The sequence below is a fragment of the Anomaloglossus baeobatrachus genome, assembly GCF_048569485.1.
Source record: "Anomaloglossus baeobatrachus isolate aAnoBae1 chromosome 2 unlocalized genomic scaffold, aAnoBae1.hap1 SUPER_2_unloc_1, whole genome shotgun sequence".
Lineage (NCBI taxonomy): Eukaryota > Metazoa > Chordata > Amphibia > Anura > Aromobatidae > Anomaloglossus > Anomaloglossus baeobatrachus.
Genome location: NW_027441779.1, coordinates 2,593,643 through 2,619,640, shown reverse-complemented (window position 1 = coordinate 2,619,640; position 25,998 = coordinate 2,593,643). Strand labels below are relative to the sequence as shown.

General features: G+C 51.4%; 1 protein-coding gene across 1 annotated transcript in view; it reads left to right on the top strand.

The window, feature by feature from the left end:
- The window catches only part of RNF17 (ring finger protein 17), a 733,334-nt gene that overhangs the window by 557,232 nt on the left and 150,104 nt on the right, over positions 1-25,998 (top strand). Inside the window, exon 27 of the mRNA XM_075331310.1 lies at positions 15,866-16,158. Within this exon, the coding sequence (XP_075187425.1) occupies positions 15,866-16,158 (293 nt within the window). The remainder of the gene's footprint in view (positions 1-15,865; positions 16,159-25,998) is intronic.

Here is a 25,998-nt window from a genome sequence, read left to right as displayed (position 1 = left end):
GTCTCAAGGAGATTTCCTAGCATCAATAGACATCAAGGATGCTTATCTCCACGTGCCAATTGCGCCAGAGCATCAGCGTTTTCTACGCTTCGTTATAGGAAGCGAACACCTGCAGTTCGTAGCTCTACCTTTCGGGCTGGCGACAGCCCCTCGGGTCTTCACCAAGGTCATGGCAGCAGTAGTAGCAGTCCTGCACTCGCAAGGTCACTCCGTGATCCCGTATTTGGACGATCTACTTATCAAGGCACCCTCTCAAGAGGCATGCCAACACAGCCTGAACGTGGCACTGAAGACTCTCCAGAGTTTCGGGTGGATTATCAACTTTTCAAAGTCAAATCTAACCCCGACCCAATCACTAACATATCTTGGCATGGAGTTTCATACTCTCTCAGCGATAGTGAAACTTCCACTGGACAAACAGTGCTCGCTACAGATAGGGGTGCAATCTCTCCTTCAGGGCCAGTCGCACCCCTTGAGGCGCCTCATGCACTTCCTAGGGAAGATGGTAGCAGCAATGGAAGCAGTTCCTTTTGCGCAGTTTCATCTGCGTCCACTACAATGGGACATTCTCCGCCAATGGGACGGGAAGTCGACGTCCCTCGACAGGGAGGTCTCCCTCTCTCAGGCAGCCAAGGAATCTCTCCGGTGGTGGCTTCTTCCCACCTCATTGTCAAAAGGAAAGTCGTTCCTACCCCCATCCTGGGCGGTGGTCACGACAGATGCGAGTCTATCAGGGTGGGGAGCAGTGTTTCTCCACCACAGGGCTCAAGGTACGTGGACTCGGAAAGAGTCCACCCTTCAGATCAATGTTCTGGAGATCAGAGCAGTCTATCTTGCCCTACAAGCCTTCCAACAGTGGCTGGAAGGCAAGCAGATCCGAATTCAGTCGGACAACTCCACAGCGGTGGCATACATCAACCACCAAGGGGGAACACGCAGTCGGCAAGCCTTCCAGGAAGTCCGGCGGATTCTGACGTGGGTGGAAGACACGGCATCCACCATATCCGCAGTTCACATCCCAGGCGTAGAAAACTGGGAAGCAGACTTTCTCAGTCGCCAGGGCATGGACGCAGGGGAATGGTCTCTTCACCCGGACGTGTTTCAGGAGATCTGTCGCCGCTGGGGGATGCCGGACGTCGACCTGATGGCGTCACGGCACAACAACAAGGTCCCGGTTTTCATGGCACGGTCTCACGATCACCGAGCTCTGGCGGCAGACGCCTTAGTTCAAGATTGGTCGCAGTTCCGGCTACCGTATGTGTTCCCACCTCTGGCATTGTTGCCCAGAGTGCTCCGCAAAATCAGGTCCGACTGCCGCCGCGCCATTCTCGTCGTTCCAGACTGGCCAAGGAGGTCGTGGTACCCGGATCTGTGGCACCTCACGGTAGGCCATCCGTGGGCACTACCAGACCGTCCAGACTTGCTGTCTCAAGGGCCGTTTTTCCATCTGAATTCTGCGGCCCTGAACCTGACTGTGTGGCCATTGAGTCCTGGATCCTAGCGGCCTCAGGTTTATATCATGAAGTGGTTGCCACCATGAGACAGGCTAGGAAGCCATCCTCCGCCAAGATCTACCACAGGACGTGGAGGATATTCCTATCTTGGTGCTCTGCTCAGGGAGTTTCTCCCTGGCCTTTTGCATTGCCTACTTTTCTTTCCTTCCTGCAGTCTGGGTTGGAAAAAGGTTTGTCGCTTGGCTCCCTTAAGGGTCAAGTCTCCGCGCTATCCGTATTTTTTCAGAAACGCCTGGCGCGACTTCCTCAGGTACGCACGTTCCTACAAGGGGTTTGTCATATCGTCCCCCCTTACAAGCGGCCGTTGGAGCCCTGGGACCTGAACAAGGTTCTAATTGCTCTCCAAAAGCCGCCTTTCGAGCCTATGAAGGAGGTTTCCCTTTCTCGTCTTTCACAGAAAGTGGCCTTTCTAGTGGCGGTCACGTCTCTTCGGAGAGTGTCCGAGCTGGCGGCGTTATCATGCAGATCTCCATTCCTGGTGTTTCACCAGGACAAGGTAGTTCTGCGTCCAATTCCAGAATTTCTTCCCAAGGTGGTATCTTCCTTTCATCTCAATCAAGATATCACTTTACCGTCTTTGTGTCCGCATCCAGTTCACCAATTTGGAAAAGGTTTGCATTTATTGGATCTGGTGAGAGCACTTAGGATCTACATTTCCCGCACGGCGCCTCTGCGCCGCTCGGATGCACTCTTTGTCCTTGTCGCTGGTCAGCGTAAAGGGTCGCAAGCTTCCAAATCCACCCTTGCGCGTTGGATCAAGGAACCAATTCTTCACACCTACCGTTGGGCTTCCGATTCCATCAGGACTGAAGGCCCATTCTACCAGAGCCGTGGGTGCGTCCTGGGCATTACGGCACCAGGCTACGGCTCAGCAGGTGTGCCAGGCGACTACCTGGTCGAGTCTGCACACTTTTACCAAGCATTATCAGGTGCATACCTACGCTTCGGCGGATGCCGGCCTAGGTAGACAAGTCCTTCAGGCGGCGGTGGCTCACCTGTAGGAAAGGGCTGTTTGACGGCCCTATCACGAGGTATTCTTTTACCCACCCAGGGACTGCTTTTGGACGTCCCAATTGTCTGGGTCTCCCAATTAGGAGCGACAAAGAAGAAGGGAATTTTGTTTACTTACCGTAAATTCCTTTTCTTCTAGCTCCAATTGGGAGACCCAGCACCCGCCCTGTTTTCTTAGGAAGTTTGTTTTTTTCGGGTGCACATGTTGTTCATGTTGAACAGTTCAGTTCTCCGAGGTTGTTTCTCGGGTTGAATTTGTATTTAAAACAGTTATTGGCTTTCCTCCTCCTTGCTTTTGCACTAAAACTGAGGAGCCCGTGATCCCACGGGGGGGTGTATAGCCAGAAGGGGAGGGGCCTTACACTTTTAAGTGTAGTACTTTGTGTGGCCTCCGGAGGCAGTAGCTATACACCCAATTGTCTGGGTCTCCCAATTGGAGCTAGAAGAAAAGGAATTTACGGTAAGTAAACAAAATTCCCTTCTTTTAGAGGAACATGGCTTCCAGCCTTTAAATAGGACCTTCCTTCAGGGTGTGGCCCCACTCAATTCATCCTTATTTGCCCCTTGGATTCCTGGAAGCTCAACCTGGTACTTAATCCTTTACACTGTCCTCCCTTTGCGTCTGTCTGGGACAGTTCTCCACTTTTGCTTTTTTTGAAGGTGGCTTTCCTAGTAAAAATTGTTTCCCATCAGGCAAGTGTTTTACCTGGCGGTTCTGTTCTGTTGCTCTCCATGTTTTGCCTTTCACTTTGACAAGGTGGTTTTACGACCAGTTACCTCTTTCCTTCCCAAGATGGTTTCTTGCAATTTTAATGAAGAAATTCTCCTCCCTTTTCTTCGGCGCTCCATTGGGAGACCCAGACGATTGGGTGTATAGCTACTGCCTCCGGAGGCCACACAAAGCATTACACTAAAAAGTGTAAGGCCCCTCCCCTTCTGGCTATACACCCCCAGTGGGATCACTGGCTCACCAGTTTTCTGCTTTGTGCGAAGGAGGTCAGACATCCACGCATAGCTCCACTGTTTAGTCAGCAGTAGCTGCTGACTATATCGGATGGAAGAAAAGAGGGCCCATATAGGGCCCCCAGCATGCTCCCTTCTCACCCCGCTTGTGGTTTGTAAGGTTGAGGTACCTATTGCTGGTACGGCGGCTGGAGCCCACATGCTGTTTTCCTTCCACATCCCCCTGAGGGGCTCTGAGGAAGTGGGATCTTACCGGCCCCAAAGCCCTGAGGCCGGGCTCCATCCACAGACCCATTGAACCTGCTGGATACGGAGCTGGGTACCGTTCAGGGACATGGCCCTGCACCATTCAGGTACTCTGTGTCCCCGTACACACAGGCACAGCACACTCCAGACTTGCTGGGTGTGCTAGTGCGCCGGGGACAGTAAAGGGTTACAGTCACTGCAGCCTAGCTGAGTGACTTTATGTATGGGGAACTACCGCGCCGGACGCTCCGGGAGCGGCGGCGCGGCTGGGACTTGTAGTGCGCCGGGGACTTAGCGCCGACCGCGCTTTTACGGCGGCGGCGCTTATAAATCCAGTCCCCGGCTTTTGCGGCCTAGCTCCGCTTCGTTCCCGCCCCCACCCTGTCAATCAGGGTAGGGGAGAGACGCTGTACAATCAGCAGCGCCGAGGGCTGGAGCCTTATTTACATGCTCCAGCCCTCTCACTGGACACTGTGGGACGCCGGTTTCCCGCTCTGACTTGGGGGCACGCCCACGGCCCGCCCCTACTCACAAGGCGCAGTCGGCAAGCCTTCCAGGAAGTCCGGCGGATTCTGATGTGGGTGGAAGCCACGGCCTCCACCGTATCCGCAGTTCACATCCCCGGCGTAGAAAACTGGGAAGCAGACTTCCTCAGCCGCCAGGGCATGGACGCAGGGGAATGGTCCCTTCACCCGGACGTGTTTCAGGAAATCTGTAGCCGCTGGGGAAGTCCGGACGTCGACCTAATGGCGTCCAGGCACAACAACAAGGTCCCAACCTTCATAGCACGGTCTCGCGATCACAGAGCTCTGGCGGCAGACGCCTTAGTGCAAGATTGGTCGCAGTTCCGGCTCCCTTATGTGTTTCCACCTCTGGCACTCTTGCCCAGAGTGCTACGCAAGATCAGATCCGACTGCAGCCGCGTCATACTCGTCGCCCCAGACTGGCCAAGGAGGGCGTGGTATCCGGATCTGTGGCATCTCACAGTCGGCCAACCGTCGGCACTACCAGACCGACCAGACTTACTGTCCCAAGGGCCGTTTTTCCATCGGAATTCTGCGGCCTTGAACCTGACGGTGTGGCCATTGAGTCCTGGATCCTAGGGTCTTCAGGATTATCTCAAGGGGTCGTTGCCACCATGAGACAGGCTAGGAAGCCCACGTCCGCTAAGATCTACCACAGAACGTGGAGGATATTCTTATCCTGGTGCTCTGCTCAGGGAGTGTCTCCCTGGCCTTTTGCATTGCCTACCTTTCTTTCTTTCCTGCAATCTGGGTTAGAAAAAGGTTTGTCGCTCGGCTCCCTTAAAGGGCAAGTCTCGGCGCTATCCGTCTTTTTTCAAAAGCGTCTAGCACGACTTCCTAAGGTGCGCACGTTCCTGCAGGGGGTTTGTCATATTGTACCCCCGTACAAGCGGCCGTTAGATCCATGGGATATGAACAGGGTACTAGTTGCCCTCCAGAAGCCGCCCTTCGAGCCTCTGAGGGAGGTTTCACTTTCTAGACTATCACAGAAAGTGGTTTTTCTGGTAGCGATCACATCTCTTCGGAGAGTGTCTGAGCTAGCTGCGCTGTCATCCAAGGCTCCTTTCCTGGTCTTCCACCAGGACAAGGTAGTGCTGCGCCCCATTCAGGAGTTTCTCCCGAAGGTGGTATACTCTTTTCATCTTAATCAGGATATCTCTTTGCCTTCTTTTTGTCCTCATGCAGTTCATCGGTATGAGAAGAATTTACATTTGTTAGATCTGGTGAGAGCACTCAGAATCTACATTTCCCGCACGGCGCCCCTGCGCCGCTCCGATGCACTCTTTGTCCTTGTCGCTGGTAAGCGCAAAGGGTCGCAGGCTTCAAAAGCCACCCTGGCTCGATGGATCAAAGAACCAATTCTTGAAGCCTACCGTTCTGCTGGGCTTCCGGTTCCATCAGGGCTGAAGGCCCATTCTACCAGAGCCGTGGGTGCGTCCTGGGCATTGCGACACCAGGCTACGGCTCAACAGGTGTGCCAGGCAGCTACCTGGTCGAGTCTGCACACTTTCACCAAACATTATCAGATGCATACCTATGCTTCGGCGGACGCCAGCCTAGTTAGAAGAGTCCTGCAGGCGGCAGTTGCCTCCCCGTAGGGGAGGGCTGTCTTCGCAGCTCTAACATAAGGTATTTCTTTACCCACCCAGGGACAGCTTTTGGACGTCCCAATCGTCTGGGTCTCCCAATGGAGCGCCGAAGAAGAAGGGAATTTTGTTACTTACCGTAAATTCCTTTTCTTCTAGCTCCTATTGGGAGACCCAGCACCCGCCCTGTTGTCCTTCGGGATTTTTGGGTTTTTTCGGGTACACATGTTGTTCATGTTGAACGGTTTTTCAGTTCTCCGATGTTACTCGGAGTGAATTTGTTTAACCAAGTTATTGGCTTTCCTCCTTCTTGCTTTTGCACTAAAACTGGTGAGCCAGTGATCCCACTGGGGGTGTATAGCCAGAAGGGGAGGGGCCTTACACTTTTTAGTGTAATGCTTTGTGTGGCCTCCGGAGGCAGTAGCTATACACCCAATCGTCTGGGTCTCCCAATAGGAGCTAGAAGAAAAGGAATTTACGGTAAGTAACAAAATTCCCTTCTTTGTTCTCTCCTCCCTCTCGTTCTGACCTCCCGCTCATCCAGCAGAGCGATCCTTACACAATTTGCATTTGATTTAAGGCTGTTTGTGAGCTATCTTCTGTTCTGTAGCTTTGCAAGGCTGTGAAAGTTTGATAAAGTGTGGCTAAAATTCACACTTCTGCTTCAGCTTTTGCAAGCCTGGATACAATAGTGCAGCATACGCATGTCACTTGGGTCATAGCCTGAGGGATTTGCTTTGCTCATTTTTGTTTTTCCCTCATATAGAACTGCTTTGGATGTCCAATGGTTTCCAGTGCCCCTTAGTGATCTTATCAGAAAGAAAAAAAAAAAAAGATTTTGGAGACGTGCTGTATATTCTCTTTCTTATAAACTTCATTGGGGTCACAGCATCCATCCTCTCCTATTTTGCCTTGTTGGTCGTGTTCTGTTTTTTTTCCTGTTATTTTTTTTTTTTTTTTTTCTTCTGCTACTGTTTTCTCACTAACTTGTTGGAGTCTGCTGAGATAGAGCCAACTTTTTTTCTGCTAGTATATTTCTTAGGTTCACCCCTTTTCATTACTGGCCACTTCGATATTATGTTGAGAAATAAGGTTTCTAACTCGGATACCTTGCGTTGCGAATAGTGCCTCTGAGTGGCGCTATTGCGGTCCGCTCACCCCCTTCTCATGACCCTTGGCTCTGTGACCTCTGATGATGTCATGTCAACTGAGGCGGGCCGCAGTCTGAGTGACTGAGCTGTGGGCGGCGTTTCACCGCTCGTCATAGCCCAGCGTCACAGCTCAGCATCTCGCGTGCTCTCCTTCATTGTAGAGCGCCGCAAGCAGGAACGAAACGCCGCCCACTGGCCAGTGACTCACGGAGACTGGGGCCGGCTGCGGTGATGTCAGGTCAACAGGAAGTTGATATGACATCACTGAACAGCAGAGGTCACCAAGCCCGGGGGGGCAAGCGAAGGGGATGAGTGGACCGCTATAGCGCCGCTCACAGGCACGATTGGCAACACAAGGGTTCTTGAGAGAAACCTTGTTTCTCAACATAATATCGATGCGGCCAGTAATGAAAAGGGGTGAACCACCTCTTTTTTTTTTTTTTAGCTGTGAGGAAGGGATTTTACAGTACCTTCCAAGAATTCTACCCCAAATCCTGCTCCCCCTGTTCTTTCCCACGGCTAAAACCTGATTTCTTCCAAATGATGGCTGGCAGGTAGGGGCTGACTGTGCAACGTGACACCAGCTTATTGTAGTTCTTGAACACTTACCTCCTCCTGGCTTTCTGTGTTTTCTATATATCGGAACTTAGTTTCCTTGCTCTGCATTTAGTTAGTATGCATCCGCCTTATAGCGAAGGAAGAAGGAAACAAGAAGTATGATTCAGAGTTTGTCAGATCATCCTCCTTCTCTTCCCCATGCTGCATTTTTTTCAAAACACCTTAGCAAGAAGAAAAAGGTCAGAGGTCTACAAATGGGATTTACAAGAGTTATGCAAGTAAAAACTTGCTCAAAAAAGATTAATGGAACAGAATAACTTGTAATTCATTATTGCATCACAAGTAAGATTTTTACAGCTCACATATCTTGATGGTTTTCACCCTTGATATGTTCACAAGTGCGGCTTGTTTTCTTGTTTTTATGGTTTAGAGTAACTGGTGATCTTTGTAAGCAGCTCACTCTGTACTGACTACAGTGTAAATGCAAAGTGGTCTCAGAAATATGTGGTGGTCCTCTGAAGAAGCTGGTCTTCTGTTCAGGTTTTAATGTAGAATATTTTTTATTAATTTTTTTTTTTTTTAACTTTTGGCAAGTCATCCATGAATGGATGGGAGTCAAAAGGTAGTTACTAGTCATTAGCTTTCCATTGACCCACAAGGATGCAATAAGAGAGCAAGAGTGACCTGTTCATCTTACCTAGAATGAGATGAGATGCACTTGAGTTTAGGTCGTCTGATTTCATTTATGTACCCCTACCTCAGTAACGCTGCGGGGAGTCATTGTTGTAGCAGTGGTCTGTTGTGTAGCAATTCAATTTTTCTAGTTCATACTAGGCCAGATATTTTTGTTGGGCTATGTGCGCACGTTGCTTTTTTCATGCTTTTTTTTTTTTCTTGCAGATTAATAAATACTGGAAGGAAAAATGCATGCCAGGAAAGTCTGAGAATCCTGATTTGTTGTGCACATGCTGCTTCTTGTTTCTTGCAGATTTTTTTGCTGAAAAAAGAAGCATGTCAATTCTTACTGTTTGTTTTTTATCTGGGTTTCTTTAATGTGTTGCTGAGCTTTATCACTACAGTGGATTATAACTGTACAGTTCGCCTCAAACACCATGCATACAGCATGGTCTGTGAGGCGAGCTGTAGCTAAATAACCCGGGGTTTTCATGGTGATGACCCAGGGTTACCAAGGCAGCGATTGGGTCCCTGTGATCGCATTACAGGGACCTGACCACCAGGGAGAGGCAAGTGATTCCTCTCCCTGCTTCCTGAATGCTTTGATCGCAGCATTCATGTAGTTAAACTGCCAGGAGCCGCGTGGGCAGTGAGAGCCGGGTCCTGGCTGTAACTTCAGCCGGAGATCCGGCAGTGATCGCGGGGGTGCACCACCTGAAACACTGTGATTGCCATGAGTAAAAGAAATAAGGCATATGAAAAAAACGCGATTAAAAATGCACATTTTCTCTATCGTTTCATTGGGGGACACAGGACCATGGGTTATGCTGCTGTCACTAGGAGGCTGACACTAAGTAAACAGAAAAAGTTAGCTCCTCCCCAGCAGTATAACCCCTGAGCCGGAGGCGGGCTCAATCAGTTTTTTGCTTAGTGTCGTAGGAGGCTGATGTGTGCCGACTGGGCCCCCTTCAGCCACTTGATTTTTTGCGTATTTTTTTTCATTTTTTCTCGGCGACGCTCGTCGCTCTCATCTGTGGTACTTTTCTGTTTCTGCAGGTATCGTACTTATCTTCCTCAGCTCTCGCAGCCCGGTGGGTACCACTCCCTAGGGTCGCAGAGGTTTGAGTCTTCGGGCCCTCGTCCCCGTCCATTCCCGCGGTACCAATCCCTGGTGTGTTCGTGCGGGGCAGAATCTTCCTGGGCACCCCTATCCGCTCTGCGGTATCACTCCAAAGGGCGCAAGGGGCTAGGCAAATAGGGACTGGACCACAGCGCGTCTCGATCTGGATGGGGCCCGCAGCGCTGCTACGTTTTTAGGGGTTTCTATCCCCCACCAGGTCCACCTCCCTGCCTTCTTCAGCCGTTTCCCTGGTGCCCGCAGCCATCCCTTCTGCGAGCGGAGCACACAGGAGTATGTGCAGAGTCTCAGCCTGCACTCTGGAGCGCGCCGAGGATCAGGTAGGACACCATCTCCTACCTTCTCCCCCTCGGGCGGCTGTACAAATGTTAGGCCCCGGTCTGGGCCTAGTCGCCGGGCACCCCCGCTCCCCGGCTTCTGCTTGGTACTGGGCGTCCCAGGCTGCGCCGCCGCCGCTTTGCTGCCGGATCCGCCGGCGCTGCCTCTGCCCGCGCGGCAGCGTCAGACTTTAGCCCCCGGCGTCGGCCGGGCCCCCGGCGTTCTAGGCCGCGACGCCGCCGCCTCGCGGCCGGATCCGCCGGCACCGCGCGCGGCAGCGTCAGAATTTAGCCCCCGGCTTCGGCCGGGTCCTCGGCGTCCTAGGCCGCGACGCCGCCGCCTCGCGGCCGGGGCCGCCGGCGCTGCCTCGGCCGCGAGGCAGCGTCAAAATTTAGTCCCCGGCTTCGGCCTGGTCCTCGGCGTCCTAGGCCGCGACGCCGCCGCCTCGCGGCCGGATCCGCCGGCACCGCGCGCGGCAGCGTCATAATTTAGCCCCCGGCTTCGGCCGGGTCCTCGGCGTCCTAGGCCGCGACGCCGCCGCCTCGCGGCCGGGGCCGCCGGCGCTGCCTCGGCCGCGAGGCAGCGTCAAAATTTAGCCCCCGGCTTCGGCCTGGTCCTCGGCGTCCTAGGCCGCGCCGCCGCCGCCTCGCGGCCGGGGCCTCCGGCGCTGCCTCGGCCGCGAGGCGGCGTCATAATTTAGCCCCCGGCTTCGGCCGGGTTCTCGGCGTCCTAGGCCGCGACGCCGCCGCCTCGCGGCCGGGGACGCCGGCGCTGCCTCGGCCGCGAGGCAGCGTAAAAATTTAGCCCCCGGCTTCGGCCTGGTCCTCGGCGTCCCAGGCCCGCCTCCCGCGCTGCCCCAGGCATCATCAGGGGGGTGTGGGATATTTTTTTTTTTTCCCGCTCCCTCAGTGTTCATTTTATTTAAAAAAAAAAAAAAAAAGATTATGGGAAAAACAGAACACACTTTTTTGGTAGTGTATATTTTTTATATTGGATCGATTTTTATTATAGATACGTGCATGATCTTGCATACATTGACTCCTACATTGCTTATGCGGGCACTTGTTTTTTCTTTCACGTTTTTTAGTACATGGCGTTTTTCCAGCTCGACTTTTTAGTGATTTTGGGCTGGTAAGCCCAAGACTCGGTCCCCCCTTTTGTGAGTTAGTTTCAAGAAGATGTCAGATTGCTTTGACCCCTGCCGGCTTGTAACGCCCTGTCTCAGGCCACAACTCCCCTCGCTACGTCCCTCGGGTTCGTGCGCATGCGCCGCGTCTACGGCCGATGTTCGGTCATACCATCCATAGGACTGGCGCAATCCCCTCGGGGAGGGGAGTCCCGTACCAGGGTCTTTTTTCTTCTATGCTGGAAGTGGACCAGGTCTCGTCCTTGTGGCTCCCCAGTTTCCACGTATCCCCCAGGTCCAGACTGACCTTCCTCTGGCAGTCTTCCGACATCTCGGGTGATGGCCCAGGCTTCCACCTCTGCTGGATTCCGAGCAGGACCTAGATGTCTTGGCGCATGACGAATAGCCTGCTAAAAATGGTGAGTCAAGCCGTAAGGCTGCGGACAGCCCTCTTCTCTCCGTGCATGCAGGTCTCCCTTAAGACATTTGAAGCAGTCCCTGATGTGATCAGACGGCATCCAGAGCTCGCTGAGTTACCACGGGCTCACAGACAGCTACCGGACACGGAGTTGACCAGCAGTAAGTCTTGTCATTGTCTTTTTTCCCTTCTCCAAGGCGATTTCGGAAGAGAAGGGGCACACTATACTGGAGTCGCTAATGATCACAGACGGCAACCAGACACGGCGTTTACCAGTGGTAAGTCGTGTTATTGTCATTTCATCCCCCCAAAGGGCTCTGGAGAAAGGGGGCATGCCTCTTTGCAGGAAGCAAGGTGGGGGCCACTACGGTTGTTTTCAGTGGACAGCCAGTTGGCACGGTGACTACGTGATCATGGATAATCCCCGGACGTGATTTTTCCCAGTGGTAAGTCCGTTTATTTGTCTTGCCCCTTCTCGAAGGGGGCTCAGAAAGGAAGCGGCACGCTACCCTTTATGCGACCCGCCTGGGTTCCTCCGGGCTTCTCGTCACTATCGTGCCGCTCCGCAGGGATTTCCCGGACACCATACGCAGCGGTCCACGTCTCACCTATGCCGACCCAGGGCTGGGTCTCCTCTTGAGTGAGTACCCTCTTTTCACAAAGCTGATGTCTGCCCACTACCCGGCCTGAACCTCTAGCATCAGTGTTCCCACCATCGAGACCTCTGACTCGGGATCAGGAACGCAGATTCGACATCTAGGAAGTCCCTGACTTTTTTTCCGACTTTCGGGAACGCCCTTTCGGAGATAGGTCGAGTCTAGTTTATCCCTAGGCTACGTCAGGGTAGGCTACTCTCCCCCCTAGGCTACGTAAGAGAAGGGTATATCCCCTTCCCGGCATCGGCCCTGATGCACCAGGTTTCGTTCCCTCACGCAAACCCGTCTGAAAGCCTTTATCCCTACAACAGCCATCTCCGCCTGGCATGGCTGCGGTCTCCTGACACAGAGCCCCACGTGCTTTTTGCCTCCCGTGCCCGTTTCTTCCCTTCGGTTTTTTGGCTCCTTCACAGCCTGTGGCGGTGGTAGCGACGGTGCACATACCAGATTTCATCCCGGACTCTCCAATGGAGCACGCTGAGGAACGGAGACAGGAAGGTTCCGTCTTCGCGGGTGACCCGTCAATCCCCTCCTAGCGGACCAGTCTTCGCAACCATCCCTGGAAAGCTTCCTTTCCTCCCCTGGAGCTTATTATCAACCGTCACCAGCCTCCCGTGCTAGGGTATGCTATCCCACCATTCCTCGGCAGGGTCCCGAGGGACACTCCTAGAGCGTCGTCTCTCCTTCAACATTCCGGACTTCAGAGGCAGCTGGTTAGCCCAGTTACAATTTCTTCTCTAGGTCGCGGTGACCCAGCCAGGTTCCAGTCGGACCATGCCACAGCGGTGATTACATCATCCACCAGGAAGATGCAGTGAGTGTCATGGCAAGGGAAGAGGCCAAGAAGATCTTGCTCTGGGACGGGTCCCTTCACTCGCTAATCTCGGCAGCACATCCCTAGCGGGGACGTTTGGACGGCCGATGTCCGCGGTAGGATGGACCTCCCGTAGGTAAAGGGCTCCAACGCGGAAATCACCAGCCAGATCGCTGGCGAAGGAAGACCTCTGGTCGTGGACCATTTTTGGCCTTCCGATCCAAGTCTCAGTCAAGGGTGCTTAGAGTATGCACCTGCTCCGGACTAGATGTCGACGCCCTAGTCCGGTCGTGTAGCCTGTTCAGGCTCTCGTGCATCTGCCCGCGGCTTCCTATGATCTCAAGGGTTCTCAAGATGGACCAAGGCAAGCGATAGATCGGGAGTGACCCAGGCGAGCATAGTTTCACATATTTTACTCATCTCCTCGCAAATGCCCCGTGGCCCCTTCCAGACCGCAAAATTCTTCCGTGTCGGGGCCCCTCTATTCTACCAGGGCTCAGAAGTCCCAAGTTACATAGCCTCATCAGGGGATCCCGGATGCTGGCTCGTCAGGACGGTGGGCAAGATGATGGCAGATATTGAAGAGGGCCGGGAATCAAGTTTCCTTGAAGATTTTATTTCATCGTTCACTAGAAATGTGGGACCTGAATCCAGTGATGGGTTCGCTCAAGGTTCCCCTTTTTTCCCTGCTACCACCTGTTTTGATAGGTGGGCTCCTCATGGCCATCGGGTTGTTACAGACGGCATCAGGGCGGTCAGCCCTCTCGTCGTTTTTTCCCCATTTTCCGGCTCCGCCAACAGGACAAGGGGGGGCTCCAGCCAGAACCTTTCGTTTCTGTCCAAGACACCTCGCTGTTCCTTCCAGCAGAGGACTTTGGGTTTCGGTCTTTCGGCTCTAGGCTCCTCTCCCAGCCACAAAGGGGCATAGTTCGTTCCAGGGCTAGTGCGAGCCCTCAGTTTTTCGTGTCTGCAGGACACCATCTTTCGGTTACGCCGGTCGTCAATACATTCTTTCACCCTTGCCCAAGAAGCGTGTGCCGGCGCCAAGGGCCAGAATTTCACATGGAGCTTTTCCTCCATAGGTGTAGACTATCGCATGAAGGACGGACTTCCGCCGCGGTCTACCGGGCAAGGGGGCACCCTTGAAAGATTGGACTCCAGTCGTAGATCGACCAGGTCCCCTGGTCCGCCACCCGCTCTAGCTGGCATACCTTGACTATTTTCTACCAGGTTCACACCCGAGCTTGGCAGAGGCCAGTCTTGGCGTAGGGTTTGCGGGTGGCATTGGCACACCTGTTGCAACATTAGGCGCTTGTAGGTCTGGGTCAAGCCCACTCCGGTGATGGTTTTTTCTTCCCACCCAGGGACTGCTTTTGGACGTCCCATGGTCCTGTGTCCCCCAATGAAACGATAGAGAAAGAAGGATTTTTGTGTACTCACCGTAAAATCTCTTTCTCTGAGTCTTCATTGGGGGACACAGCACCCACCCTGCTTGTGTTTTTTGTTATATAGGACATGCCTGTTGCCCCAGTGCCTGTTTTCCCAGGTCACTGGTCACACGAATGATCGTCATAGTTTCTTACCTTGTTTTATTCAGGATTGTTTGGTTCTCCTCCTACTGCTTGTGCACTAAACTGATTGAGCCCGCCTCCGGCTCAGGGGTTATACTGCTGGGGAGGAGCTAACTTTTTCTGTTTACTTAGTGTCAGCCTCCTAGTGACAGCAGCATAACCCATGGTCCTGTGTCCCCCAATGAAGACTCAGAGAAAGAGATTTTACGGTGAGTACACAAAAATCCTTCTTTTTTCAGCTGCTTTTTTTGTGCCAAAGCATAGTTTTTTATACGCAGAATAGAAGCACACAAAAAAGCAACGTGCGCACATAACCTTAAAGTGGTTGTCTAAACCTTTTTCTTCAGGAGTGCTCCCCTCTTCTGCCTCCAGGCTTCCTGCTTTGTAGGGGGAATGTTCTGTTTACGATTGACAGTTTGGCTCACCGGCATGGACATGCTGTTGGTCCGAACTGAGCATTTTCCCAGGCTCCTGCCAGAGACTGCTTTTGCCTCTACAGCATAGGAGAAGTGCAGGACCTGATGATTGTCGGATCCAGCAATCTGGTCGTCCTCAGAGTGGTGTAAGCAGGCTATGAAGCTCCTTAGATAGGTGACCTGAGACCACATGGTTCCAGTAATAGTAGGTTGCACACAATAGAATTAAAAGTCCCTCTTCTTAAAAATGAAAAGTATTTTTCTTAAAGGGAACCTGTCAAGTGCCTTATGTGTTCTGACCTACAAGCAGTGTGATGTGTGGCCTAGTAACTCCTTCCTACCCATCCCTGTGTTGTAATATTGTGTATTGTGCATGTATAAAAATACCTTTTATTACTTACATGTTCCCTATGTAAATAATCAGAGGCTCTAGTCCCCAGGGCGTCACATCGCCCTGTGGGCGTTTGCATGGTTTCCGCGGTATCACGCCCCTGTGGGTGTGATACCATGCATTTACATGCGCGATGTCACCATCAGCTCCTTGAGATCCCGCATGTGCGCACTTGCTGTTCCCGAAACCTTGTTATCTGGGTGCTTGCTTGTCATCTTCAGACGTGCACTCCGTATGATCAGAAGACTCCTGCAGTTCCGACCATGCGCAGAGCGCATCTGAAGCAGAGAAGCGAGCACCTAGATAACAAGGCTGTGGGAATTGCAAGTGCGCATGTGCAAGATCTCAAGGAGCTGATAGTGACGTCGCTCATGTAAATCCATGGAATCACCCACAGGGCGATGCGATGCCCAGGGGACTAGACCCTCTGATCATTTACATAGGGAACATGTAAGTAATAAAACATATTTTTATACATTCGTATTACACAATATTACAACACAGGGATAGGTAGGAAGGGCTTACTAGGACACACATCACCCTGCTTCTAGATTAGAACGCATATGGGACCTGACAGGTTCCCTTTAAGAAGTAAATTGCAAAGTTGCTGATTTGTACAAGCACTTAACAATTTTCAGCACATTAGATTTTGAGCCAACCCCGATTGTACTTGGCAGAATAGAAGAATATTTTCCCATAGTTTCTTACTTTGCTATCCCAACATACAGAATGTTTGCTTTTTTTCTTCTATAAATTACACTTGATGAGTATCACTTGTTTTATTTACAGGTTAAAACCACACAAGTCCCTGTTAGAAACAAGTGACAAAAGTACAAGTATTTGTGAGAGTGATCTTAAACTGCATGATCCAAAGGAAAGCATTACCAGTGATTCTCCGCCACTGAGCACCAAGAAAGTATTAAGTGAGCCTAGTAACGCTGCACTCCCTGAAAAGCCAGCGATGGAGCCGATAGTCGATGAACCGTACCTGCCGCCTGTGCTGCCTGATGAGAACACTTTTTCAGCTAAAGTCAGTCACGTCGGTGACGATGGAATCATCTATGTAATCCAGGAATGTTTTGGTAATACTTTCTATTTTACTACATAAAAACATCGCAGCCACGAAAAATTACATATGTGTTATATATAATCTTGTTTTTGTTTTATGTGAGAAAATACTGAATGTCAGTGATGTGGAGAGTGTAAGTTTAGTGTGACGTGTATAATTTATGGCCTACCGTTCGGCTTACATCACACATAGATGGCCTATACCTTGTCTGAGCCATTAACCTCTTCCTGCTAAAGGTATTTTTTGTTTTTGCTCTCATGTTTTCCTCCACTTCTACCAAAAGCGGTTACCGTATTTTCCGGATTATAAGATGCACTCCTCTCTTCCCCCCCCCCCAATAAAAAAACCAAAATGCTAAAATGAGGGTGTGTCTTATAGTGCATATATGGTTTACCGGGGCGGCGGTGGTGGAGCGGGGTCGGCGATACTGAGGGCTCAGTGGGGCAGCTCAGGAGGGTCACAGAACGGGGGGTGTCTCAGCGGCGGGTGCATTGATCTGACTGCGAGCTCCATTTAATCGTCCAAGGTTGATGCAATTGATTTCAAGAAAATGGCCGCAGCGCATACACAGATTGACGCAATGGACTTCAAGAAAATGGCCACTGAATCCTACCTGCGCATGCGCCACCTACGCTGCCATTTTCTTGAAGTTCATCTCGTCAACCGCGGGCGATTCAATGGAGCCCGCAGTCAGATCAATAAGAGAGAGAAAAGAGGGGGAGCACTTCTGTGAAGCTTCTTACTGACAAACTAATGCTATAGTGTAATCCACTCACCTGGAATTGTTTTGCTACAGGTGTGTAACCACAGGTACAGGATTTTCCCTGTTTGTTGGATAATGATGCTACCACCCGGGATGGTGTCCAGGTGGGATGGTGTCCAGGAGATAGGGAGCACTGTTCAGAGTTGATCCGATGGTGTGGGCTGAAGAGAAGTGTCCTGTAAACTTCCACGCAGGTATCTGAGTCCGCTGCTGTGTGGTGAGCACACAGGGAGAGTAGGTCAATGACTCACCAACACGTGGTGTCTAATCGCTTCAGCACATATAAATCAGAAGTAAAAGAAAAAAAATTTGGTGTTCGGTGCGCTGCTGATCAAACAGATGGGCCAGGAGATTTAAAGATGAAGGTGACGGTTCTCCCCCGTAACGCATAGTGTCCATCAACTGTTATCTTTTAACCATAATAAATACAAAATTCTTTTAATCTCCTGGCCCATCTATTTGATCAGCAGCGCACCTAACACCGCAGATCAGTTGCACCCGCCGCGACACCACCGAGCCTGCAGTATCGCCGATCCTCCTTAGCCGCAACACCCCCTCCTCTGTACCCGCAGCATCAATGACCCTGCCCCCTTGAGCCACGACACTACCACTGCTCCCCCCTGGAGAGCATTAGGATTATAAGACAGACCCTCATTTTAAACTTAAAAAAAAAAAAATTCTTATTTTCTTCCTCTAAATTTGAGACGCGTAAAATCAAAAAATACGGCAACTTCTTTTTCCTATTTTTTTTCCATCGACATAGCGTTTCAAAAGCATTTATTTCAATATAATAATGGAATACAAAAATAAGATTTAATTGGCAAGAAAAACTCCCCCATTGCTTTTTGGGCTTAATTTCTCCAGTGTTCGTGAAGTATAAATGACCTAGCAACATGAGTCTCCAGGTCAGTATGATTAAAGACTGCTTTACATGCAGCGACATTGCTAGCAATGTCGCTGGTGAAAGCAGCCGCCCCCATCGGTTGTGCGTCACGGGCAAATCGCTCGGACCCGTCACACATACTTGCCTAGCGACGTCGCTGTGGCCGGCAAACCGCCTCCTTTCTAAGGGGGCGTTTCGTGCGGCGTCACAGCGACATCACACGGCAGCCATCCAATTGAAGCGGAGGGGTGTAGAGCAGCTGAAAGAAAGTGACGCCCACCTCGTTGCCTGAGGACGCAGGTAAGGTGTTTCTCATTCCTGCGGTGTCACACATAGCGATGTCTGCTGCCTTAGGAACGACGAACAACCTGCGTCCTGCAACAGCAACGATATTTGTGATTAGAACTACGTGTCAACGATTAGGTGAGTATTTTTGATAGTTAGCGGTTGTTCGTATGTTTCACACGCAACAACGTCGCTAGCTATTTCAGATGTGCGTCACGAATTCCGTCACCCCAACGACATCTCGTTAGCGATGTCGCGTGTAAAGCCCCCTTTATTCCAAACTTTGTATATTTTTTTTTCCTTTTTTGATTTAGTGAGGTTTTGTTTTGTTTTTGTTTGTTTTGTTTTTTTTAATGTAAAAAAAAAAGTTGCCTTTTTCTGGGCTTTGTATATTTTTTTTTTCTAAATTCATGGATCTGCATGAGGGGTTTGTTTTAAGAGTGAAGAGCTGGAGTTATTTTTTTTTTTTTAACATTCTGGATGGTTACATGCGACATTTTGATTGCTTTTATTGCAATTTTCTTTGTCGCTCCATTGGGAGACCCAGACAATTGGGGTGTATAGCTATGCCTCCGGAGGCCACACAAAGAATTACAATAAAAGTGTAAAGCCCCTCCCCTTCTGCCTATACACCCCCCGTGCTCCCACGGGCTCCTTAGTTTTTATGCTTTGTGCGAAGGAGGCAGACATGCACGCATAGCTCCACAGCTTAGTCAGCAGCAGCTGCTGACTATGTCGGATGGAAGAAAAGAGGGCCCTTAATAGGGCCCCCAGCATGCTCCCGTCTCACCCCACTCTTGTCGGCGGTGTTGTTAAGGTTGAGGTATCCATTGCGGGTACGGAGGCTGGAGCCCACATGCTGTTTTCCTTCCCCATCCCCCTTAGGGCTCTGGGTGAAGTGGGATCCCTATCGGTCTCCAGGCACTGAGACCGTGCTCCATCCACAGCTCCTGGACTGCTGGATAAGGAGCCGAGTATCGTCAGGGACATGGCCCTGCTACTTTCAGGTACTCTGTGTCCCCGTGGGGACCGTGCACAGAAACACTCCAGCATTGCTGGGTGTGTTAGTGCGCCGGGGACCGCAGCGCTGACCGCGCTTGTGCCATCACACACTGCAGCGTGGCTGGGTGTGTTAGTTTACTGGGGACTACCGCGCTGACCGCCGCTGCCATGTTTACTCTGCGGCGCGGCTGGGACTGTTAGTACGCCGGGGACTACCGCGCCGACCGCGCTTATACGGCGGCCGCGCTTATAACTTTAGTCCCCGGCTTTTGCGGCCTAGTCTCATTCTTTTCCCGCCCCCAGGCCTGCCAGTCAGGGGAAGGGCGGGACGCTGTACAGGACATCAGCACTGAGGGCTGGAACATGCTTTGCATACTCCACCCCCCTCACTGTGCACAGTGGGGCACCAGATTCCCGCACTTTCCAGGGCACGCCCACGGCCCCCTCCTCTCCTCAGGACGCCGGCAGCCATTCCTGTCAGCTCTTCTGACGCTGGAGAGGGGAGACAAGCTCTGGGAGACCCAGGCAGGGATTCTGGTGACCACACAACCGCTTTGAGCGGGCGGTAAGCAGCACCTGAGGTGCTGGCCCCACTTGTGCAGAAGTGTACTTATAGATTATATGATTATAGGCTATACTTTACACTGTATAGTGCACGGTTGATTTTTGGCTACATACCCTCCTGGGTTGCTCAGGGGAGACAACAGCATGGCGTCCACAAGAAGCAAGGGTGCCAAAACACAGGCTTACTATGCTGCCTGCGCCGCATGTAAGGCTTCACTACCGGCAGGTTCCACTGACCCTCATTGTGTACAGTGCTCGGCCCCTGTTGCACTTGCTCAGCCGGAGCCTCTGCTAAGGGTGGCCCAGGGGGAGCCACCTGCTAACACTGTCCAGGTGACAGGGACGGAGTTTGCAGTTTTTACTGAAAGACTTTCTGAGACTATGGCTCAGATACTAGAAGCTTTGCAGTCCAGACCGGTATCTCAGACCAGGGGCACTGTGGAATCATTTCCCCCTGGTTCCCCTCTGTTGGAACAACAATGTCCTCCCGGGGTGTCTCATAGATCCCAGGGTGAGGTCTCTGACATGGACCGCAGCCCCAGACCGCCTAAGCGAGCTCGCTGGGAAATCCCCTCGACATCATCACATTGTTCAGGGTCTCAGCGGGAGGACTCTCTGTATGATGAAGCGGAGGTAGCTGATCAGGATTCTGATCCTGAGGCCGCTCTCAACCTTGATACTCCTGATGGGGACGCCATAGTGAATGATCTTATCGCGTCCATAAATCAAATGTTGGATATTTCTCCCTCAGCTCCTCCAGTAGAGGAGTCAGCTTCTCAGCAGGAGAAATTCCGTTTCAGGTTTCCCAAGCATACAACGAGTATGTTTCTGGACCACTCTGACTTCAGAGAGGCAGTCCAGAAACACAGAGTTTGTCCAGATAAGCGTTTTTCCAAGCGCCTTAAGGATACACGTTATCCCTTCCCCCCTGACGTGGTCAAGGGCTGGACTCAGTGTCCCAAGGTGGATCCTCCAAGCTCCAGACTGGCGGCTAGATCCATAGTTGCAGTTGAAGATGGGGCTTCTCTCAAGGATGCCACTGACAGACAGATGGAGCTCTGGTTGAAATCCATCTATGAAGCTATCTGCGCGTCTTTTGCTCCAGCATTCGCAGCCGTATGGGCACTCCAAGCTATCTCAGCGGGTCAAGCGCAAATTGACGCACTCACACGTACGTCTGCGCCGCAAGTGGCGTCCATAACCTCTCAAACGTCGGCATTTGCGTCCTACGCTATTAATGCTGTCCTGGACTCTGCGAGCCGTACGGCGGTTGCAGGGCCTTGTGGCTGCGGGAATGGAAGGCAGATTCGGCTTCCAAAAAGTGCTTAACCGGTTTGCCATTTTCTGGCGACCGTTTGTTTGGTGAGAGATTGGATGAAATCATCAAACAATCCAAGGGAAAGGAAACATCCTTACCCCAGGCCAAACCAAACATACCCCAACAGAGGAGGGGACAGTCGAGGTTTCGGTCCTTTCGGGGTGCGGGCAAGTCCCGATTCTCCTCGTCCAAAAGGCCTCAGAAGGATCAGAGGAACTCCGATTCATGGCGGTCTAAGTCACGCCCTAAAAAGACCGCCGGAGGTGCCGCTACCAAGGCGGCTTCCTCATGACTTACGGCCTCCTCACACCGCATCCTCGGTCGTGGCAGGCTCTCCCGCTTTTGCGACACCTGGCTGCCACAGGTAAAAGACCGTTGGGTGAGAGACATTCTGTCTCACGGTTACAGGATAGAGTTCAGCTCTAGATTTCCTTGCATCGATCGATATCAAAGATGCTTATCTCCACGTACCGATTGCTCCAGAGCATCAGCGCTTCCTGCGCTTCGCCATAGGAGACGAACACCTTCAGTTCGTGGCACTGCCGTTCGGCCTGGCGACAGCCCCACGGGTTTTCACCAAGGTCATGGCTACAGTAGTAGCGGTCCTCCACTCTCAGGGTCACTCGGTGATCCCTTACTTAGACGATCTGCTGGTCAAGGCACCCTCTCAAGAGGCAGGCCAGCACAGCCTCAACGCTACTCTGGAGACTCTCCAGAGTTTCGGGTGGATCATCAATTTTCCAAAGTCAAATCTGACACCGGCCCAATCGCTGACATACCTTGGCATGGAGTTTCATACCCTCTCAGCGATAGTGAAGCTTCCGCTGAACAAGCAGCGTTCACTACAGACGGGGGTGCAATCCCTCCTTCAAGGTCAGTCACACCCCTTGAGGCGCCTCATGCACTTCCTGGGGAAGATGGTGGCAGCAATGGAGGCAGTCCCTTTCGCGCAGTTTCACCTGCGTCCCCTTCAATGGGACATCCTACGCAAATGGGACAGGAAGCCGACGTCCCTCGACAGGAACGTCTCCCTCTCTCAGGCAACCAAAGCTTCCCTTCGGTGGTGGCTTCTTCCCACTTCATTATCGAAGGGGAAATCCTTCCTACCCCCATCCTGGGCGGTGGTCACGACGGACGCGAGTCTGTCAGGGTGGGGAGCAGTTTTTCTCCACCACAGGGCTCAGGGTACGGGGACTCGGCAAGAGTCCTCGCTTCAGATCAATGTTCTGGAGATCAGGGCAGTGTATCTGGCCCTAAAAGCGTTCCAGCAGTGGCTGGAAGGCAAGCAGATCCGAATTCAGTCGGACAACTCCACAGCGGTGGCTTACATCAACCACCAAGGAGGAACACGCAGTCGGCAAGCCTTCCAGGAAGTCCGGCGGATTTTGATGTGGGTGGAAGCCACGGCCTCCACCATCTCCGCAGTTCACATCCCGGGCGTGGAAAACTGGGAAGCAGATTTTCTCAGTCGCCAGGGCATGGACGCAGGGGAATGGTCCCTTCACCCGGACGTGTTTCAGGAGATCTGTTGCCGCTGGGGGATGCCGGACGTCGACCTAATGGCGTCCCGGCACAACAACAAGGTCACGGCATTCATTGCACGTTCTCACGATCACAGAGCTCTGGCGGCAGACGCCTTAGTTCAGGATTGGTCGCAGTTTCAACTCCCTTATGTGTTTCCTCCGCTGGCACTGTTGCCCAGAGTGTTACGCAAGATCAGGGCAGACTGCCGCCGCGCCATCCTCGTCGCTCCAGACTGGCCGAGGAGGTCGTGGTACCCGGATCTGTGGCATCTGACGGTCGGCCAACCGTGGGCACTACCAGACCGACCAGACTTGCTGTCTCAAGGGCCGTTTTTCCATCTGAATTCTGCGGCCCTCAACCTGACTGTGTGGCCATTGAGTCCTGGATCTTAGCGTCTTCAGGATTATCTCAAAAGGTCATTGCCACTATGAGACAGGCTAGGAAACCAACGTCCGCCAAGATCTACCACAGGACGTGGAAAATATTCCTGTCGTGGTGCTCTGCTCAGGGTTTTTCTCCCTGGCCATTTGCCTTGCCCACTTTTCTGTCCTTTCTTTAGTCCGGATTGGAAAAGGGTTTGTCACTCGGCTCCCTTAAGGGACAAGTCTCTGCGCTCTCTGTGTTTTTTTCAGAAGCGCCTGGCCAGACTTCCACAGGTACGCACGTTCCTGCAGGGGGTTTGTCACATCGTCCCTCCTTACAAACGTCCGTTGGAACCCTGGGATCTGAACAGGGTGCTGATGGTTCTTCAGAAACCACCGTTCGAGCCAATGAGGGATATTTCTCTCGCACGCCTTTCGCAGAAAGTGGTTTTCCTAGTAGCAGTCACTTCACTTCGGAGAGTGTCTGAGCTAGCAGCACTGTCATGCAAAGCCCCTTTCCTGGTGTTTCACCAGGACAAGGTGGTTCTGCGTCCGGTTCCGGAATTTCTCCCTAAGGTGGTATCCCCCTTTCATCTCAATCAGGATATCTCCTTACCTTCTTTTTGTCCTCATCCAGTTCACCAATGTGAAAAGGATTTGCACTTGTTAGATCTGGTGAGAGCACTCAGATTCTACATTTCTCGTACGGCGCCCCTGCGCCGCTCGGATGCACTCTTTGTCCTTGTCGCTGGCCAGCGTAAAGGGACACAAGCTTCCAAATCAACCCTGGCTCGGTGGATCAAGGAACCAATTCTCGAAGCTTATCGTTCCTCGGGGCTTCCGGTTCCATCAGGGCTGAAGGCCCATTCTACCAGGGCCGTGGGAGCGTCCTGGGCCTTGCGGCACCAGGCTACGGCTCAGCAGGTGTGTCAGGCAGCTACCTGGTCGAGCCTGCACACTTTCACGAAACACTATCAGGTGCATACCTATGCTTCGGCAGATGCCAGCCTAGGTAGGCGAGTCCTTCAGGCGGCGGTTGCCCACCTGTAGGACGGAGCCGTTACGGCTCTATTATGAGGTATTATTTACCCACCCAGGGACTGCTTTTGGACGTCCCAATTGTCTGGGTCTCCCAATGGAGCGACAAAGAAGGGAATTTTGTTTACTTACCGTAAATTCCTTTTCTTCTAGCTCCAATTGGGAGACCCAGCACCCGCCCCTGTTTTTTTGTGTACACATGTTGTTCATGTTGAATGGTTTCAGTTCTCCGATATTCCTTCGGATTGAATTTACTTTAAACCAGTTTATAATTTTTTTCCTCCTTCTTGCTTTTGCACCAAAACTGAGGAGACCGTGGGAGCACGGGGGGTGTATAGGCAGAAGGGGAGGGGCTTTACACTTTTAGTGTAATACTTTGTGTGGCCTCCGGAGGCATAGCTATACACCCCAATTGTCTGAGTCTCCCAATTGGAGCTAGAAGAAAAGGAATTTACGGTAAGTAAACAAAATTCCCTTCTTTTGGGGCAAGTTTGGCAACAGATATCCTCAGTTATGGCATGTCAATTCCCTCCCCCATCTTTAAAACTTGAACTTCAGATTGATTGTTTTGATAGCTTAGACTTTGAGACACAGCGATTTCATATATGCTTATATTTTTTATTTTCATTTTTTTAATTGAGGGAACAGTAGGGTGATTTAAATGTTAGTATTTTTACAATTTTTTTTAAGGGACTGGAAGTTGCAATCGTTTGCTATTACGAAATTACATTCTATGAGGTTTCGCCACAGGCAAGGCTTCACAGATGGGTGGCAACCACGGGGGCCTTCAGATGGCCATAATGACCCATTAGCACCCCATAATTGCCTTATTTTTTTGCAACTGTTAAGCTGGGTTTACACACTGCAACATCGCAAAGGACATCGCTGTAACGTCACCGGTTTTGTGACGCAATAGCGATGTCGTTTGCGATGTTGCAGTGTGTGAAACCTATCAGCGACCTGGCCCCTGCTGTGAAGTTGTAATCGTTACAAATCGTTCAGGACCATTCCTAGGTCCTTTGTTTCCAGCTGTGCAGCAAGCATCGCTGGAAAGTTTCAGTGTGTGAAAGACTTTGCAGAGACTTTGTTAGCAACTTCCCTTTCAAAAGGCTGCTTATCAACGTCCCCAAACAACCAGCTAGGTCGCTCTGCAGGTCCGGATCGCTGTTGAGTTGTTGGACAGGTTTGCCTGTTTGACAGCTCACCAGCGACTTAGCAGAGACTTAGGGAGGTCGCTATTGCGTCACCAAACCGGTGACGTTACAGCGATGTCCTTTGCGATGTTGCAGTGTGTAAACCCAGCTTTAGGCTATGTTCACACTAGAAAAATGATTTTTCTTAAGAACTTTCTTAAGAGTGAAGGATTAGTGCACCTGCGTTAAAAAACGCACCTGCGTTTTTGCCGCGTTTTCGGTGCGTTTTTGCCGCGTTTTCGGTGCGTTTTTACCGTTGGTTGCTCCCTGCGTTATTGTGCCAATTATCTATGGCAAAAAACGCAGTTAGCTGCAGAAAAGAAGTGACATGCTCATTCTTTTTCTTAAGAAAATCTACTGAAAGAATTTTCTTAAGAAAAAAACGCAGTGTGTGCACAGCTAATTTTTTTTGCCATAGGTTTTGCTGGGGAATGTCTGCAGAAAGGTTACAAGAATTTCTCAAGAAATTTCTGCAGCAAAAACGGACCCAAAACGCAGGTAAAAAACGCAGTGTGTGAACATAGCCTTAGAGATTCACAGCAGTATTTAAATAGGATAAACTGCAGTAAACTGATCGGAACAATCTCCACTCTTCAGTTAACAGGCATATTCCAACCATGTAACCCAGCAGGCATTTGTTGGGTATGTGGAAGGCTCAGCTTTTGAGCCCACGTCATATAAAGAGGTAGGACATACCTTATAAACGCTTTCCTGACAAAAGACTTAATAGTTCTTTGAAAATTCCTTTTAATGACCGCAAGTTCCTGATGACAAGGAAATAAAAAATTACAGTCTTCAAATGTTACGTTTAATAAGAATTTGAGAAGTCACCTTAAACTCTGGGTACTATTTTCCCAGAAGGTACATGGGCTCAAAATATACTGCCTGAAGGTCCAGGAGATCACAAGATTTTTTTACATA